Source organism: Triturus cristatus, chromosome 9 (assembly GCF_964204655.1).
Source record: "Triturus cristatus chromosome 9, aTriCri1.1, whole genome shotgun sequence".
NCBI lineage: Eukaryota > Metazoa > Chordata > Amphibia > Caudata > Salamandridae > Triturus > Triturus cristatus.
The window spans coordinates 856022446-856041509 of record NC_140592.1 but is presented as its reverse complement, the minus strand read 5'-3'; the positions used below and the strand labels follow the sequence as shown (position 1 = coordinate 856041509).

Genomic DNA, 19064 nt, shown 5'->3' with positions numbered 1-19064 from the left:
ACACCACTGATTCAATGTGTCTTTCTATGGCCTCTTCAATAGCTCTGTTGATGTGCTGATGTGCCTGGTTGCGCACTTTGGGGTTTTCATAGGATGTTCGCGCCATCTTGATTGATATGCCTTTTGATTGTGCCTGTCTATTCAACACACATGCTGACTATGCTTTGCGGAGGTTTAGAGATAGTCCGGGTGGAGCAAATTCTTAACTCTGCCTTTCCTAATACTCTTGTGGTGGTTTTGTTCAGGAAAAATCCCCTTTTTTTATTTACATGTGAGCAGTTCATAGGGCGGTGGCCATTGATTTTTCTTTTCAAACTTTCCGTTCCATGGTGATGACGGGTAAGACATTCCTGCTTGCTGGAGATACTTTCATTCTCTTAGTTTATGAGGTGTACTTTGTTTGCATTGTGCGGATGCTCTGTTACATTGTTTCCTGTACTACAGGGACCATCCTTTGCATACCTTGTGGGCATGTTAAGGTCTACTTCTGTTGCTTAATATCCCTTGTTAGGGGCTCCAGTTTACCTGGGTTTGTACACAAAGTATTTGTGACTTCCACAGTGCATCAGTGAATTAACCGCACCTCCCCCTGCAGCCATCATAAATATTTTTTTTATAGCCATGGGATATTTCTTACCTTTATGGCTAGCTTTCTTTCCATATAGGAAGTAATGGCAAGGGGGGGCAGGATCTTTGGCCTAGGTAGAATTTTAGCTTGGGCCTAAGACTTCTGTAGTGCTGTGGCACTTCTTGCTGTTCATCTTTCACTATGCATTGGCTGAAAGACTTCATGCCACATCTCTCTAGAGTTCCTTGTTTAGCCATGACTTGGTAGGTATTGTGGATCAAGGCCCACCTAATGTAGTATTTCAGATCTCACCACCGTCGCGAGGTGAGCTCGGTTTTGTGCCACTGTCTTTGTTTCTTTTTCTCTGCCGCATCCCTCACAGGATATTTCTTGTTGGAAGTGAAATGCTTTATTTCCTTTTCTTCTTACAAGCCTTGTTTATTTTCTACTTCTAAATACAGCCACAGTATTTTCTTACTGTTGGTGGTTCTTCAGATGTCGCCATCTCTCATCATTTTTGATAATGTTGTGGCCACATTTTTAATCTAAGGTTTTCCTTCTGAAACGTTTGTCCCTTTGACGACGTGATTCCAACTTTTTGAGTATTGTTTTTTAAGGAGGCTGGGGGTCTTCCTTTCCAGCCTTTTTCTGAAGGTTCTTTCCCTCCTAATGGAGGTGATAAGGATCCATTCACTCAAAGGTCCAATTTGTTTGTGAATTCTGTCTGCTTGGAGGAATTTTTTCTTCTGACCTCCTTCGAAGGATGTGGGTCTGTATTCCCCCTTTTTCTCGTAAATAGTGTCTCTGGTAGCGAAATTTCTTATTGACCTCCGTTCTTGTGCTTGTATGCACTACTGTTCTGTCAAATCTTCAATATGGTTTCAGGAAAGACAGGGGCACCATGGACCAGTGTCTTAACCTACATCTCTTAGACGGGAAATACACCATAGCGAAGAAAGGGACACTACATCTTGCTTTTATGGATCCGTCCTCTGCCTTTGACCGAGGGAACAGATCCAAACTCTGGGACCTACTGCTTTCAATGAGCATGGATAAAAACATTGTCTATTTTTTGTCAGACTTGCATAGGGATCTCTCTGCAACAGTAAGGTTTGATCAAAAGGGTAATTTTATGCAAGGGATTCACATTATAAGAGGAGTCTGACAGGGATGTATTCTTGCCCCCTTGCTGTTTACCCTTTATATTAATAATTTAGACTTGGTGCGAAGCTAGTAAGGATATTCCTCGTGCGGGGAATCTACTGATACTGGCACTTCTATATGCAGACGATGCTGCTTTGTTAGCTCGCACAGCGGTGGGCCTTCAGTGCCTTCTGAACTCTTTTGCTGATTTTATGGGTTCATTGGACTAGAGTATACATTTTTCTAAATCGCACACTATGATCATGAGTGCCGAGCCAAGAAAACCCAAAACGCATAACTGCGAAGTAAATGAAATTACTAGGGTCACTACATTCTCGTACCTAGGAGTCTTATTTGATGACAGGAGTTCATTGGCCCCGCAAAGGAAGGCAAAAAAAAATGCCATGGTAAGATCGACTGTTGCTGTGCTTGATTTTGCACGTAGGCTGGGTGCCAAGCCTGTGCAAGCAATGTTAAATATATATATAGAGCCAAATGTATCGCTATTTCGAATTGTGGTTCAGAAATCTGGGGATATAAGGATGGTGAAGAGCTTCAAATAGTGGAAAATAAATTTTTGAGAAGCCTGCTCTCAGTTCCACAATCAATACCTTCTTATATTATTAATGAAGTGGGTATTGGTTTTGTGTCAGATCTGATCAGAATGGCCCCTCTACTTAAATGGATTTTGATTTGGACTAATTCGGATCTAGTAATGAATCAGGAGATCATACGTGATTGTACAGCACTAGACAGAGCAAGTAGCATCCCCTGTCTAAGTTACGTGAAAAGTTTAGCAACGTTGATAGGTTTCTCAGAGATATTTGATAAGCCAGAAAAATTATGCAAAAAAGATTTAGCGTGGGCTAAGATCTCCTTTTTAGGTCTCGCCTGACCCAGCGCAGGCACTGGTCTGGCTAGACTTATTGAGAGGGCTCCAAAAGGTGCTACCAGGCCAGCCTAGAGCTACAGTGCATGTGCGCGGGCGCGCGCGTGGGTCTTTGCTGCGATCACTTTCACGGACGCACGGCCGCTTGGCATAGCTAATGGGTCTTGCTTTTGGGACCTTATAAGTATTTAGTTATGCAACTGTTGCATGGCTAAACACTTATGGTCCCAAAGGCGAGACCTATTGGCTATGCCAATGCTTGTTACGCTTGGCATCTGTAGAAAGAGAGGCTAGAGAGCTAATGACACGTACTGTACGGGCTCACCAAATTGTAAAAACCACTTATCCCATGGAGCTTTATCTAGATATCGTCACCAAGCCCCAACATAGTTTTCTTTTAACAAGACTGAGGTTCCACCATCTGCACTTTTTTTTTTTTTGGCCCGAACCGCAGGGGTGGAGAAAGGCAGAGGATCTGGGGCCCTGCGCCTGTGATAACGTCTCGAGTCAAGACACTTTGCACTTTGTCCTGTTTTGTGAGCACTATTTGCACATCCGTAAATGTTTCATTTTACCAAATTTAAAGGACAAAGGGTTTTTGTAGGCGAGGCCAGCTCTTAACATATTTGCAGATGTTGAATAATCCGTGGGAAACCTTTAATGTTGCTATCTTTTTAGTGGCGGCAGTCGGAGAAAGGAAAAAAGAGGGTCCACATGATCCGATACATCAACTGTTTATCCCTTTTTAATGTGAAATGGACTTCTTTTTTTATAAAATAAATATTATATTTTATCACTTGAACATTTTATAGAATTTTTTAACCTTGTGTAATTTTAACCTGGACTGTATATTAACTGTGATCGATTGTTGTTTAATGATTCTCGTTTTCACTCAATGGATTTTTGTAATATGCTTTTATGGTTTTAACTAATCGAATAAAGTGATGATGATGATGTATGCACTACTGTCAATTGTTTAGTCTTTTTCATTTCGTGGTGCTTGATCCCTTTAGGTCTGTGGTATTCCATCATTGATCAAGTAACACCTGTCAGGTCTTGCTCCGTGATATGTCTGTTGGATGGAAATCGTGATCGGTCGGGCGTTGTCTGTAGCCTTTATTTCAACTATATCTTTAGATGGACCCTGATATTGGTCTTGATTCCCTTCATAGCAGAAATCTCTCACATCTGCTGTTATGTTTTAATTTCTTGTTAGCTTCCTCATGGTAGCCTCTTCAGGCAATAGTGTTGGTTCATGGGTGGTTGCCATGAATTTTTCTAGGGTGGGTGGTGCTCCTCCACTCCCTCTCTCCTCTTATACGGAATTATGTTACTGGTTTCCCAGCTTGGCGATACCTGTATATCTATGATTTTCTCTGTTGCTCTCACATCTTTGGTCTATTACCAAATATGTGGTATTTATATCTATCGTTTGATACATCTAGTCCATGGGGGTTTCTTGTACCAACACTGGTCAGTCTCCCCGCTTGCCAGGGGTGAACGGGGGTTTGCTTCCCCGATGGGGTACTGTTGGTGTATTCTGATAAACATGTGTTTAGGCTGTAGTAAAGTGGGTGTCTGTTGCAGTAACCTCCCCACTTTTTGTTAGAATTCTAATGCACTTGATGTGCCCTTAGGTCCTTGCCAATAGGTTCCCATGGCCTATGTTCTTTCCCAAAACGGTACTTTCGTACCCCCAATTGGCACCTCTCTGGCCACACGCAAGTCCCTTGTAAAAGGTACCATGGGTACCAAGGGCACTGGGACCAGGGAAGGCCTATAAGGGCTGTAGCACATATTGTGCCACCCTTAGATGTCCTGTATCTTAATACACACACACTGCCATTGCAGGCTGCATGTTTTGGTACAGAGAAAAGTGGAGTTGACATAGCACACATACCTGTGTGCCATGGCTGCAACCCACTGCCTATGGTATAGGTAAGACACCCTCTAGCTGGGTACACCATCCCACTGGTGGGGGTACAGTTGCATGAGCACTGTACCCCTACAGTGTCTAAGTCCATTCTTAGACATTGTAAGTTCTGTAAAGCCATAAATAGTATATGGTCTGGGAGTTTGTCATTACAAACTCCACAACACCATAATGGCTTTACTGAATTCTGGGAAGTTTGGCATCAAACTTCTCAGCATAATAAACCCAAACTGATGCCAGAGTGGGATTTATGATGCAATGCACTCAGAGGGCATCTTATAGATGCCCCTAAAGATGACCAGTAGAAAAAGTAATCTAAAACATATTCACAAAGTAACTGAAAAGTAATTTTACCAGTTGCTGAACATTTGACCAACCTGTATCTACATTCAACTGTAATATCAGAAACGTACTAGTTTTACTTATCTGCCCCAAGTCTGGCTTGGTTCTAAAAATAAAATACAACAAAGAAATATTTTTGATACAGTTTGTCTGAGTTCAGTCTTGGAGCGTGTGAAATCATTTCTTGACTGTGTGTATAATAAATGTGTAACACTACCCTCTGATAAAGCCTTATATCTGATAGACTACTATCCGCAGATTCCTTCACGTAGAATTATCCCCAGGCGTCAGACTGGATCCAGGAACTTTTTGCCACATCATCCCTGCGTGCCGGGGCGACATCACGCGACTCCGCCCAGGCGTCCGTGTATGTGACATCAGCAAGGTCTCATAAAACGGCGCTCCGGCGCGCCCACGTCAGTTTTTTCCTTTTCCGCGTGCAACACGGATCCGATCCTTGCTACGGGCCTGTTAGGGCCCTCCTTTTTCTTCCATTTCTTTGGTGGAACAGTGCGCGAATGTTTTCGGGCTTTAAGACTTGCACGTCTTGTGGGCATCTTATGTCGGCGACGGACCCTCACCTCATTTGTATGTGGTGTTTGGGGGAGGATCACGGCATCAGATTGTATGCAGTGCCAACAGTTGAAGCCGAAGTCACGGCGGGAGCGCCGAATGAAACTTCTCTCGGCGCGTCTCTCCAGGTTGACTTCCTCATCTCGTTCTGCTTCGACGGACAGCTTTAGATACGGGCGTGGTCGTCCTCCTTGCCTTTCTCCGATGTCACGTGAGCATCGCTCCCCGGTGGGTAAGTGTCGCAGTTTGTTCCCAGTGGCTAGTTTCCGGCCTACCGGGGGCGTGGACTCTCCACGGGTGATGCAGCCCCGCGTGTCATCCTATCCATCGTTTCCTGGTGTTGGGGCGTTGAGAGTCCAAATGGAGGCATACGCGGCGGCTTTGTAGGCCTCGCTGGCGTCTCCTCCTCCTTCCCTTCCTGGGGCGTTGGCAGATCCCTCGCTCCGCGCAGGGCCCTCTGCGGCGGCTCTGGCCCCGACTGGTTCGGATCCAGGCTTGGAGGATGTGGTACAGTTGGGGTGCGGCTCCTCTGGGGCACCTCCTTCAGGCCATGGTGTCTCTAACTCGCCGCAAACTCCTGCGGGGTTCCCTGTGGTGTCGCGGGAGGTCGCCGGGGCTCGTGTCGCATCCCCGAGCCCCTCTCAGTCCTTTGACAAGGTGGTCCTGTCTCAGGCCGAGGTGACGCCGCTGCGGCATCAGCAGCAGCTGGGCCGTGCAGAGCCACAGGGGTCGGTGGACCCTCCTCGTCCCGCTCCGGGTCAAGGCCGAGGGAAGACCCCTCGTCCCTCTCCGGGCCCCTCTCTTCCCTCCCCACAGGCGGCTGCCTCGTCGGAGGGCTCGTCGGAGGTTGAATCGTCCCTGGCGCCGCCACATGGGTTGCCGAGCGATCTTTGCCTCATTTTGGGCCGCGGCTGGCGGAGGGCTTCGTGCCACTCCCCAGGCCCGTCTCGTTCCCCCACGCAGGTGGCTGCCTCAGTGGGGGTCGGGTCGGCGTCACTACAGCGCCGCCCCGGGGCTGGTGCGGCTCCAGCCCTACTCCGGTCTCCGCTCCGGGCCCCGGTGCGGGGTGACTTGGAGGTACCTCGTCCGGTGACGCCGGCTGGTGCCGACGTCCTGCCTCAAGCAGCGGACTCTACGGCTCCGCGCAGGGGTCGTACCGCGGATTAGTCTTCGGGCGCTCCTTCTCCGGAGGCAGGCTGTATCTTGGTGTCGTCCTCCCCGGAGACTGGTCGGCGTGTGGTGTCTTTTTCACCGGCGTCGAAGGGCGGCTCCCCGCCCTTTCTGGGGCAGGGGTGTTCGTCGGACGAGCGGCAGGTCCCTCATTCTTCGGCTCCTTCTGACTTCCAGGTCTGGCCCTTGCCTGCCCCGCTTGGCCTCGGAGACGGCCCCCTTTGTTTCCAGCTGTCACCCATGGAGGAACTGCTTTCTCCACTGAGGGGCCCTACGGAGGCGGGTGCAGCCTTCGCTCACGCGGTGTCTACAGCTGTGGGCATTCTGCGCATGGGTGACCCGGTGGCCCACTTTCCAGTGGACCATCTATTGGAGGTCCTCCATCAGGGCTCTGGTGGGAGGGAAATCTTACTTCCCTTTGAAGGTTCGCTCATTTCTTCCTTGACGGGGGCGTGGAGGCGTCCTGCCTCAGGGGACCCGGTGCCTCAGCATCTTCTGCACCGGCACCTCCCGGCGTGCCTTTCCCTTCACCCCTCAGCCGCCAGTCCCCTTTTGCGGACCGCTTTTCCCTCCCTGCCGCAACTGTTGACTCCGCTGTTCCGAGCAGCCTGCTGGCTGGACTATTGGGGACGCAACATGTTTGCCTCGACGAGTGCGGCCCTGCGAGCCCTTAACACCTTGTGTGTGCTGGCTAGGGCCTCCTCCTGTTTGTGGGACTCTGCTGAGTCTCTGGGATCTGCAGCGTCCCAGGAGTCTGGCCTGGTGGACTTACGGCATCATGCCTTGGATGGCCGGGAGCTTGCGGCGTTTATTCTCCGCTCCGCTCTGGACATCTCAGAGGTGCTGGGCCGGGCCATGGCTTCCTCAGTCGCTCTCCGTCGCCATGCTTGGCTTCGGGATGGAGTATTCTCTGAGAATATTCGGGAGCGACTCATCGACCTTTCGTTTGATGACAGCCTGTTGTTCCATGCCCCGGCAGACACTGCCATCCAAAGGCTCTTGGCAGGGCTCCGTCCTCCGCCTTATCCTCCTTCTCCTCCGTCCCCTCCTCAGTGACTTCTGAGTTGGGTTGATTCTGGGCCTTCTTAAGCTGGCTGTTCTGGCTGTACAATGTGTTTTCTGGCCGTTTACGTCCTTCCTTGGGACTTTGGCATTGTTGGCTGCTGGAAGGCCCTTGTGTTAATTGTGTGTGGTTCTGCAGGAGTTGTTGCGCAGGCTTGGCCCTGAGATTGGGCCTTCTGCTTTGCTTGGGCTGCTTGTCAAGCCTTCGGTGGGGGTGTTTTTCCCTGTGGCTCTCTTGTTTTTTCCTCTGCTGCGGAATTTCTTCCAAAGAGGGTTCCCTTATCTTGGGACTTAACGTACCCTATGTGGGGTAGTGGTAGCTGTCACATAGCTTGCGCTCTGCTAGAGGGTTCTGGGCGCCTTCGGGTGCCTGTTCTCCATGGTCGTTTAAGTAGGTTGCATTTGCTTCAGCCTTATTTCCCTCCTACATCCCCTTGGGGTCGGTGGGGTCCTGCTTGTGGGGGTTCCCTTGGCCTGGCAGGGGCGAGGTTCTACCTGGCCCACAGCTCTGGTCCCCTGTGTGGGCCCTCGGTTCTGCATTGGCTGGTGGGGTCCTTTCGCAGACCCTCCTTCCCAGGGGGTATTGCTAGGGTATCTATTCTACGTGAAGGAATCTGCGGCCAGTAGTCTCTATCAGATGTACGAATTACTTACCTTGGGTTGATCTTCGGTACTCGCCTCCCGGGGGGGAGGGGGGGGAACCGGCTGTGTCTCCTGTGCATGCCTTCCTTGTTCTTGACGGGTAGCTCATTCCTCCTTTTGGTCCTTTGGAGGATGGGGTTCCGGTGCCCTGCTGCTCTGGCTACTCCAGGTTTGGGGGGGGATTGCTTTATATCCCTGTCCTCCCTCCCCTCCTTCCATTGCTATCCTCTGCTTAAGGGTCATCTGGCCTTGTCCCTTGTGGTGGTTGCCCTCTAGGTTGTGGTGGCTTGGAGGTTTGTTGTCCCTGTCTGTCTTGGGACTAGTCCCATTCCTTGCTCAGGATGGGGGTTGGGGGGGGGGGGGTCCTACGTGTGCCATGACTTTTACGCATGTTCTTGCCTCCGGGGCACAGGGATGGGAGTTTGACTATGTGCTGGCAGGCTGACTGTGCAGGATTCTGCTTGTTCTTCTTTCCCTGCCCTTGGTTTCTGCGGTGTTGGCACTACCTTGGTGGTGGTGTTAGTCACCGTTTCTTTCCAATTTTTCTGCTTTTCGCACACTGTTCCTATGCTTCCACAGTTTATCTGGTGGTTCCGCGTTGTGGTGCGGAAAAGTTCTCAGAAGAAAACTGACGTGGGCACGCCGGGACGGATGGTCTTATGTGACGTCGCGGACGACGCCTGGGCGGAGTCGCGTGAAGTCGCCCCGCCCCCGGCGCGCAGTGATGCTGTGGCAAAAAGTTTCTGGATCCAGTCTCGCGTCTGGGGACAATTCTATGTGAAGGAATCTGAGGCTAGAATAGTCTCTACCAGATACATTGTTACCGAAGATAAGTAACTCGTACTGTTTGCCCACACTACCACAAATAGAGAGTAAGGTATTATCTCCTTCAACCTCTGTAGGCCTTTGGGGATCCACTGGACTCTATATACACTATACTTTGGTTTAGTATATACAGAGCCCACTTCCTACATAGGCATATATATATCTATAGATGTATATATGTGTTTACGTGTATATAGGTATACATTGCAAGTAACGTTGTGCTGAGCTGCTTCCAAAGGGAGTATGTATCTGCTTTTGTCACTGCGCTTCTCTTGAGACTCTAGTTCGACCTTGACTTGGTAGTTGCTTTTTCCTTTCTACTTTAAACTTCTATGTTTCATAGTTCCGGAGGAGTTGTCTTCTCTTGATCCTCTTAAAAGGCCTTTATTCAGCACTATTAGACTTTTTCTAGATTCCCTTTCCTCAGTATCATAGGGTGGGGTTAGAGCAGGTTCTGGTTTTCAGAAGAAGCTGGTTCTCCAATTCATTGTGGGCTGATGTCCTTGGTCCTTTATCCTTGTCCAGTCATGGCTTAACTTTATTTGCTAGAGCTACATACTGTTGTTGTTTCAATGAATTGTTTTTCTTCAATGCTTCCTTGTCCCTCTGGTTTGGGTAATGTTGTCTATTTGTTTCTTATGTGGACTTTTCACGTTCCTTCTCATCGAGCATTTTCTTTGCTTCACCTATAATTCTTTAGCCTGGTTCCTTTTATCTCTCTATGAACCGCCTAGTCCTATTCGGGGATCTTTTTCTCAGTTCAGTTTGCAGACCCGCCTCCAAGGATGGTGATGCTTGGGTATCTAATTCTTATATAAGAAATCTGTGGCTAGATGTCTCTATCACAAAAATAAGTTACATACCTCCGGTAACACCTTATCTGGTTGAGAAAGGATATAGCTGCAGATTCCATAACAATCCACCCAGCCTCCCTTCTCTGTGAACTGTTGGTTCTGATGCCTACAAGATCCCTTTTCTTGGCATTCTGATGCCTTTCTTTAGGACTTCCTATTTGCTTGACACAAAGATGCGTCTTTTTTGGCACACTGTGTGCATAAGCAGTTTCTAGAAGTGGCTCCGCGTTATTGGCGTGAAAAATAGTCACAGAAGAAACTGACGTCAGGGGAGGGCGTATATGGACTCCGTTGACGTCGTATCCGAGGGACGACGTTGCTACTGAGTCGCTCAACGCCCTCTACCGATGCGCAGAAGTACTGCTGTATCAATAATTTCCGAATCCAATTTGGCTTCTGGAAATAATTCTATGATTAGGAATCTGCAGCTAGATCCTGCTTCCTCCTGATAAGGCGTTACCGGAGGGAAGTAACTTATTCACCTCTGACTGTGGATGCCTCTCTTCAGAGGTGTAGTGCACATCTCTCTCCTCACAATTCAGTGGACGTGGAGCTCAGCCCATCTCACAGTTCATGGGACGTGGAGCTCAGCTGAATATCTTCACATCAGTGTATTGAACCTTAGAGAGGCGTTTCCTGTGCTTGTTTTTTCAAACACATTTGCAAGAGAGAACCTAGTTATTAAAACAAACAGGACAACTAAGTACTGTGTTCACAAGCAGGGAGGAATACTCCCTAGCACAGTCTCAAATTGCACGATGGATGTGACACTGGGCTCACAAACTCCATAGTCCCCTCCCAGGCGTTACCCATACTAGGCACTGACAATAACTTTGTCAACCCCAGGTATTGATTTGTTCACACCAGAGGGGGAGGGGGGGGGGGAGACAGACAGAAAATTGATTGATGGAATAAAAGTGTGGACAGAAAGGGGGCAGGGTGGCTTGTTGGAGTATTTTTGACAGGGCTGTTGTTGCTTCAATGTCTGGCCTAGTTTATGCTTTTCCGTTGTATGCACTACCCTCTTAAGTAGTCAGGATAATAATACGGGAACGTACGAAAGTGTATACTCCAACATGGACCATGCAAATATGGCTTGCCACTGGGTGAAAGGTTCAAACAGCTGCATTGCAAGCTCACAGTTTGAGTGATTGTGTGTCTGGATGAAAAAATGTATGCTAAATATGCCCCTGCTGCATTGTTAGCCATTTTGGCATGTTGGGTATTTGCCTCCTTAATTTACAGACATTGTATGAATATTCTTAAGGAAACTCACAACTGTACAATTGAACCTTCTATACAGCTAAATATAAATGTTTCTGACATTACGGTCAGCACTCTTCCAATCAATGCTGACCCATCAGACATTCCACTGTCTTTATTTCATTAAAGATGCCAGCTTAGCATACATCTCTATTCATATTCATTTGTCGGCTGCAGACAATAATTTGCAATAGATTATCTCAGTTTGGAAAATTCATGTAATCAACCCTTCATAGAGGGGCTAAGAAGGGTCATTCCACTTCGAGCTCTCAGGGTACCAACTTGGGATCCCGGTATTGTTTTTGACTTTTGTTCAGACTTTGAGCAACTACACTCATGCTCACCTAGATGTACTGACTGGGAAGGTAGCTTTTCTAGTCATAGTCCTATACTTGTGCAGAGTTAGTGAACTCTAACACATCCATCCTAAGGTGGTATCTCCTTTTCATTTTAACCACCGTAAACGTTAAGCATTCTTCTGAAACCCAACATGCCAGAGAGGAAACTAAATGTTCGAGGCATATGAGCTGCAGATTGTACACTTAGCATAGGTCGCCATCTGGTGTTGGGCCCGGATGTTTGCAGTTTGTTTTTCTTCTTGGACAGTCTTTGGAAGTCACGAGTTTGGTGACTCCTCCTTCGGTCCGTACTGCGCATGGGCTTCGGCTCCATCCTCAGATTGTTTTTTTCCGCCATCGGGCTCGGATGTGATACTTCGTGCTCCGGCTTCGAACTTCTACGGTTCCAGCCTCGACGGAAAATCCTCGATTCTTCGAGTTCCTTCATCATCTTCATCTCTCGAAGCGGCACTTTTCTCCATCCCGTACATCGACACCGGCCTTCGGGCCCTCCGCGACTCCGGTCCCGGCCGATGGAAAGGACTCCGTTCAAAAAGTGCCCAAAATGTGGGTCTAAATTTCCCCACACCGACCTCCATCAGGTGTGTAACCTTTGCCTCTCTCCGGAACACGAGGCTAGAGACTGCCCCGCCTGCAAGTCTTTTCGATCGAAGAAGACCATCCGAGATCGAAGAGCTCGACGCACCATGGCGCACTCATCCTCGGCAGCTCCACCGGACATCTTCGGAGACGACGCCGAAGCTTCGGGGCAAACACACACCGAGCAGGAGGAAGACGTCGTCAGCGCTTCCGAGGCCGACGACTCCGACGTGGAGGACGTTACACCAGCGCAGCGGGCCGTGAGTACTATGCCCCCTCCCACCCCCGCGCCGAAAACCAAAGAGACTCAGGTTACTCCCTCGCCTGCCGGCCTGGGCAAAACCAAAACCAAAACTTCGATCACCCCACCTTCGGGCCCGGTGTCGAAGCACCCAAAGTCTCATGGCAGCTCGGGATCGAGCCAGCCGACACCCGGTGCCGAAAAACAGCATCCGGCACCGAAGACTGCAAAATCCAGCTCGACTCCGAAACCACCGGTGCCGAAGCCTGGACACTCGGTGCCGACCAAACACAAACACAAATCTGTCGGCACCGACGCTCCGGCGCCGAAACATCATTCGACGCCGAAACACCCGGAGACCTCAAAAAAGCATGGCGCACACAGACCATCGAAACCCCCGGTTCCGAAATCACCGGTGCCGACAGACGACTCGACACCGTTGGCTCTGTTTACACCAGACCCTCTACAAAAGACTTTGTCCAAAGATCCAAAGACTGGGCTTTTGACTTTAACTACCAAGAAAAGACGCCTTGATGCTCCGGCTCCTCCTCCTCCACCCAAAAGGAAGGACTCTGCTACTTCTCCCCTCAGAGTGCCCTCCCCACCACCGCCTCCCCTACCCACACCTCCTCCACCGCCTCCACCTCACAGGTCTCCGCCACCTTTACCTCACTATGATCCGGCCCCATCCCCAGATCCAGATGATGGGGATCCGGACAATTACCCGGCGGACCCCCCAATGGATCCCACTCCACCAGGGACCCCAGATCCATGGGAGGATTACAATAACCCTGATATACCCAATGTACCTCAGGACGACCTATACCCATCAAGGCCGTCTCCTCCAGAGGACTCCTTAGGGTTTCATCATTTAGTGCAGAGAGCAGCACACTACCATGGGGTGGACATGCACAGTGAACCAGTAGAAGAAGACTTCCTACTGGATACATTTGATATACAAGACAAATCTACTTCCATTTTACCCATGCTTAAGGGTGTCACCAAGCACGCTACAGAGGTGTTCAAAGACCCTGTCAGAGCCAGAGTACTGAACCCTAGAATAGAGAAGAAGTACAAGGCGGCACCCACAGACCCTGCTTACATCAAGGGCCCTGCTCCCCTAGATTCCCTAGTTGTCTCCACAGCTAGAAAGCGGGCTAACTCCCAATCCTCAGGAGATGCCCCACCGCCAGACAAAGAATCTAAACTTCTGGACGCGTCTGGTAAACGCACCGCCTCCCAAGCTGCAAACATGTGGCGCATTGCAAACACACAAGCACTGCTTGCGCGATATGATAGAGCACACTATGACGAACTAGAGGCTCTTATGCAGCACCTTCCAGAAAAATACAAGCACAAGGCTCATGACCTTATACAGGAGGGTAAACTAATCACAAACACCTCCATTAAGTGTGCCCTCGATGCAGCCGACACTGCTTCTAGGGCCATAAATACCAGTGTCCTGCTTCGCCGCCACGCCTGGCTCAGGATCTCAGGGTTCAAACCAGAAGTCCAGGCATCCATACTCAATCACCCCTTTGACCAGGAAACACTCTTTGGGCCAAAGGTAGACGAAGCGCTCGAAAAGATGAAGAAAGACACAGACACAGCAAAGTCTATGGGGGCACTCCAAACACAAGCCTCCAAACGTTGCTTTCGACGCTCGTCCTTTCGTGGCACAGGCAGAGGCTCCTCCACCGATAACGCCTCTTCCTCCTACAAGTCCCCTCCTCAAAATACCTTTTCAAAGGGCAATCACAGAGGTGGTTACAGGGGTAACAACAATAAGGGCAGGGGCAAAACCAACAACACCCGTTCTGCCACCCCCCCCGCACAATGACTCCCCTCCGCTCCCCCCAGACCATTCCACTCCGGTCGGGGGCAGACTACAAAACTTTATCCACGTATGGGAGTCCATAACATCGGACAAATGGGTGACCCAAATTATTCGATCAGGGTACTGTCTAGAGCTAACATCTACCCCACCCAATATCCCACCAAGGCACCGTCCAATGTCTCAAGAACATTCCACACTGCTCAAACAAGAGGTACTTTCACTCCTGCAAAAACATGCTATAGAGCAGGTTCCCGTCAACCAACGAAATCTAGGGGTCTACTCTCTATATTTCTTAATACCAAAGAGAGACGAGACCCTCAGACCCATTCTGGACCTCCGGCCTCTAAATGCCTACATACACTCAGACCATTTTCACATGGTCACTCTACAACAAGTCCTCCCACTCCTCTGCCAGGGAGACTTTCTCACAACCTTGGATCTGAAAGACGCATACTTTCACATTCCAATACACCCCTCTCACAGGAAATACCTCAGGTTCGTGGTGGACGGGCAACATTACCAATTTACGGTTCTCCCCTTCGGGGTCACCACCGCACCACGGGTGTTTACCAAATGCCTAGCAGTAGTAGCAGCACACCTCAGACGTCAACATATTCACGTCTTCCCTTACCTAGACGACTGGCTAATAAAAGCCGCGTCCTACGACCAATGTGTGCAGCATACAAACAGCACCATCCAACTGCTCCACCAGCTAGGCTTCACGGTGAACTACCAAAAGTCCCACCTCATACCATCTCACACAAAGCAATACCTCGGGGCCACTATAGACACCTCCAAGGGTATTGCCTATCCAAACTCAGCCAGAATCACAAGCATTCAAGCCTTACGCAAAACATTCCTTCCTCAGCACTCTCTTCCAGCAAGAGTGTTTATGAAGCTCATAGGAATGATGGCGTCTTGCATTTTCATAGTGCCCCATGCAAGACTCCACATGCGTCCACTTCAAGAGTGCCTAGCACAACAGTGAAACCAGGCCCAGGGTCAGCTGACGGATCTGGTGTTGGTGGACGGCCGCACACATCACTCTCTGCAGTGGTGGAACACCACAAACCTTTCCAAAGGGCGGCCGTTCCTGGACCCGGTTCCTCAAGTGACTCTAACAGCGGACGCATCGCTCTCCGGCTGGGGAGCGCACCTTCTACACCTCACCATGCAAGGTCTATGGACGCCACAGCAAAAATCGCTCCACATCAACCATCTGGAGCTCTTGGCGATCTTTCTAGCCCTAAAATCTTTCCAAAAACAGATATCGGGCAAAGCAGTCCTCATTCGCACAGACAATATGACTGCAATGTATTATATCCAAAAACAGGGGGGGACACACTCTCCCCAGCTCTCCCGCTTAGCCCAGAGCATATGGAGATGGGCAATTCCTCAAAACATCTTTCTCCTGGCACAGCACGTTCCAGGCGTACAAAACACCATGGCAGATCTGCTCAGCAGACAAACGCAACAAATACACGAATGGGAACTGCATCCACAAGTTCTTCACCCATTCTTCCAACAGTGGGGGCATCCTCAGATAGACCTCTTCGCCACCCACGAAAACAAAAAATGCCCAAGCTTCGCCGCCAGATACCCACACCCATTGTCCAAGGGCAATGCGATATGGATGAACTGGTCAGGCAGATTTGCATACGCCTTTCCACCTCTCCCACTAATTCCATTAGTGGTCAGGAAGCTACAACAGCACTCACTCACACTCATTCTGGTAGCTCCGACGTGGGCCAGGCAGCCGTGGTACACCACGCTACTACAACTGTCAGTGGTACCACATCAAAAACTGCATCTATCCCCATGCCTCCTAACCCAGAACCATGGAGAAATCAGGCACCCGGACCCAGCTCAGCTCAACCTGGCGATCTGGCTCCTGAAATCCTAGAATTCGGATACCTTAACCTTCCCCCTGATTGTATGAACATCATCATGGAAGCCAGACGTCCTACCACTAGAGCATGCTATGCCGCAAAGTGGAAAAGATTTGTAATTTACTGCCGTAACAATACAATCAACCCTCTAGATGCATCCATACAGCACATCATATGCTATCTACTCCATCTTCACAGGTGTAACCTGGCATATTCATCCATACGCCTACACCTAGCAGCGATCGCTGCTTATCTACAAAACAGGCAGCATTTATCACTCTTCAGAGTGCCCGCTATTAAAGCCTTCATGGAAGGCCTTAAACGAGTAATTCCTCCCAGGGCACCACCTTCCCCTGTATGGAATCTAAATTTAGTTCTTACACGACTAATGGGTCCGCCCTTCGAACCAATGCACAAATGTGAGCTACAGTTTCTCACCTGGAAAACAGCTTTCCTTGTAGCTATCACTTCCCTTAGAAGGGTTGGTGAAATACAAGCGTTCACCATACAGGAACCCTACATACAAATGCATCACAGCAAGGTCATACTTCGCACAAACCCGAAGTTTCTGCCCAAAGTCATTTCCCCCTTCCACCTCAATCAATCAGTGGAATTACCTGTCTTCTTCTCGCAACCCCAATCTGTTGCAGAAAGGGCCTTACACACACTTGATGTAAAAAGGGCGTTACTATATTACATACAAAGAACGCAACCCTTCAGGAAGACTAAACAATTGTTCGTTTCCTTCTCTCCACCACATAAAGGCAACCCCATTTCAAAATCAGGGATAGCTAGGTGGATTGTAAAATGCATACAAATTTGCTATCAAAAGGCAAAGAGAACATTATCTGTTCCCCCCTAAAGCCCACTCTACAAGAAAGTTAGGGGCTTCTATGGCTTTTCTAGGGAATATACCCTTAGATGACATCTGCAAGGCAGCCACATGGTCTACACCGCACACCTTCACAAAACACTACTGTGTAGATGTGCATTCCAAGCAGCAAGCTAGGGTGGGCCAGGCTGTACTAAAGACACTTTTTCAAACAGCTGCAACGGATACCGGTGGTCGCCGCTAAGGTTGGGTACTGCTATATAATCTATGCTAAGTGTACAATCTGCAGCTCATATGCCTCGAACGGAATATGCTACTTACCAGTATGCATCTGTTCTTGGCATGTAGAGCTGCAGAGTTGTACACGCCCACCCGCCTCCCCGGCTACCTGTATCCGTTCCAGTACATCTTATTTAGATACAACACATGGGTTTCTCGCTGTTATTACTACGCTCCATCATTTCCCTGTTGGCGAAAAACAATCTGAGGATGGAGCCGAAGCCCATGCGCAGTACGGACCGAAGGAGGAGTCACCAAACTCGTGACTTCCAAAGACTGTCCAAGAAGAAAAACAAACTGCAAACATCCGGGCCCAACACCAGATGGCGACCTATGCTAAGTGTACAACTCTGCAGCTCTACATGCCAAGAACAGATGCATACTGGTAAGTAGCATATTCCTCACTAGATGTCAAATACAGACTTGAGTACTACACCAACAGAAATAGACCCATCTGAAACCCAAAGCAACCATTTATTTCCTTTGGCTCTGCACATTCAGGACAGGACAAAGATGACCTAGCTAGATGGCTAGTTAAATAGATTTAAATGTGCTATGAATGCATGCATAAGCTGCTCACAGGCATTGCACTAACTGAGTCCACTCTAAAAAAGGCACTGCTATTGCTATTCCTGGTAATATTCCACTTGCTATTTGTAAAGCTGCTACTTATTCATCTACTCATCCATTTACCAAACATTATATTGAAATTCAAACCAAAAAAGAGGTCCAAAAGAACTAAACGTTTTAAAACCTTTGACTAAAACTACCTCCGCTTTAAATGTAGTATTGCCAAATCACTGTTTTGAACCTTGCTTTTGTTTTCCAGTGATGAAGAAATTGACGAAGCTAATGGAAATAACGCTGTAGATAATGAGATTGATCAAAACAAGGACTCTAAAAAAGAGGTATTCTGCAGCTCTTTTCTCCGTTATTGTGGAAGCATTTTCATTATAGCATATCTGAGATTTTTCATGAACTTCCTAACTAAGCAGGTTATTATTTCCTTTAAGAAATAGAATCTTAACACACCCTGTAAATGTTTTTCTAATGTTAAATCTTCTGTGTTGATAATAAAGTTGACTGTTGTATAAGGAGCCCAGTTAGCTGAAATTCCAGATGCCGTACACACGATCTTTGAAACCCTTTGCTTCTATCTTGGATTTCCTTTTAGGGCCCTGTTGAAAATGCCACCCACCAGCTAAGTCACAGTGTAACTTCACACCATTCCATTGTAAGTATTTTGGTTTCACAGACCCGCGCTCCCCACCCCAATGTTCATTTACACATTGCTTTGTGTAATATTGATTAGAGAGGACTTCTCATCATGACAACTTTTTATTTGTCGAATGGAGGTTTGCTTCTTTTTCTGTTTTTCATTTCTCAGTAATGGTCTGCATGTCATGTAGGTAATGATACTATTGGTAACATTAAATTAATTAACTGATGGTATAGGGTATTTGTTTTGCAGACAAAACTGGTTCTTTCATGTGATCTGTTGCATGCTTCTTTGTCTTTAGTATGCTTTGTACCTGTGTTGATATTAGTTTTTTGTGATTTTTGAGTTAATGTTTACAATGAACATAATCCACCAAACCCGCCCCTAACCCTTTCCTTAGATAATTGTCAAAGTTTCTCATTGTGTCCTTTAGTGTACAGAGCAGAGTTAAGTACCTCGGTATAGTAGCTATCAGGCAAAACTGAGTTACTTTGGACACTGGGTTTCTGATCCCAGGCAAAAGCTTTGAATGAATTGCAGACCAAATTTTAAGAAATCTTTTAAG

General features: G+C 48.3%; 1 protein-coding gene across 2 annotated transcripts in view; it reads left to right on the top strand.

Annotated features, from left to right (window-relative positions):
* Positions 1-19064, top strand: part of RCOR1 (REST corepressor 1) — an 839441-nt gene that overhangs the window by 355548 nt on the left and 464829 nt on the right. For both annotated transcript variants that reach the window (XM_085626333.1, XM_085626332.1), the window contains 2 exons: positions 18110-18188; positions 18455-18514. In XM_085626333.1, coding sequence (XP_085482459.1) covers positions 18110-18188; positions 18455-18514 — 139 coding nt within the window. The remainder of the gene's footprint in view (positions 1-18109; positions 18189-18454; positions 18515-19064) is intronic.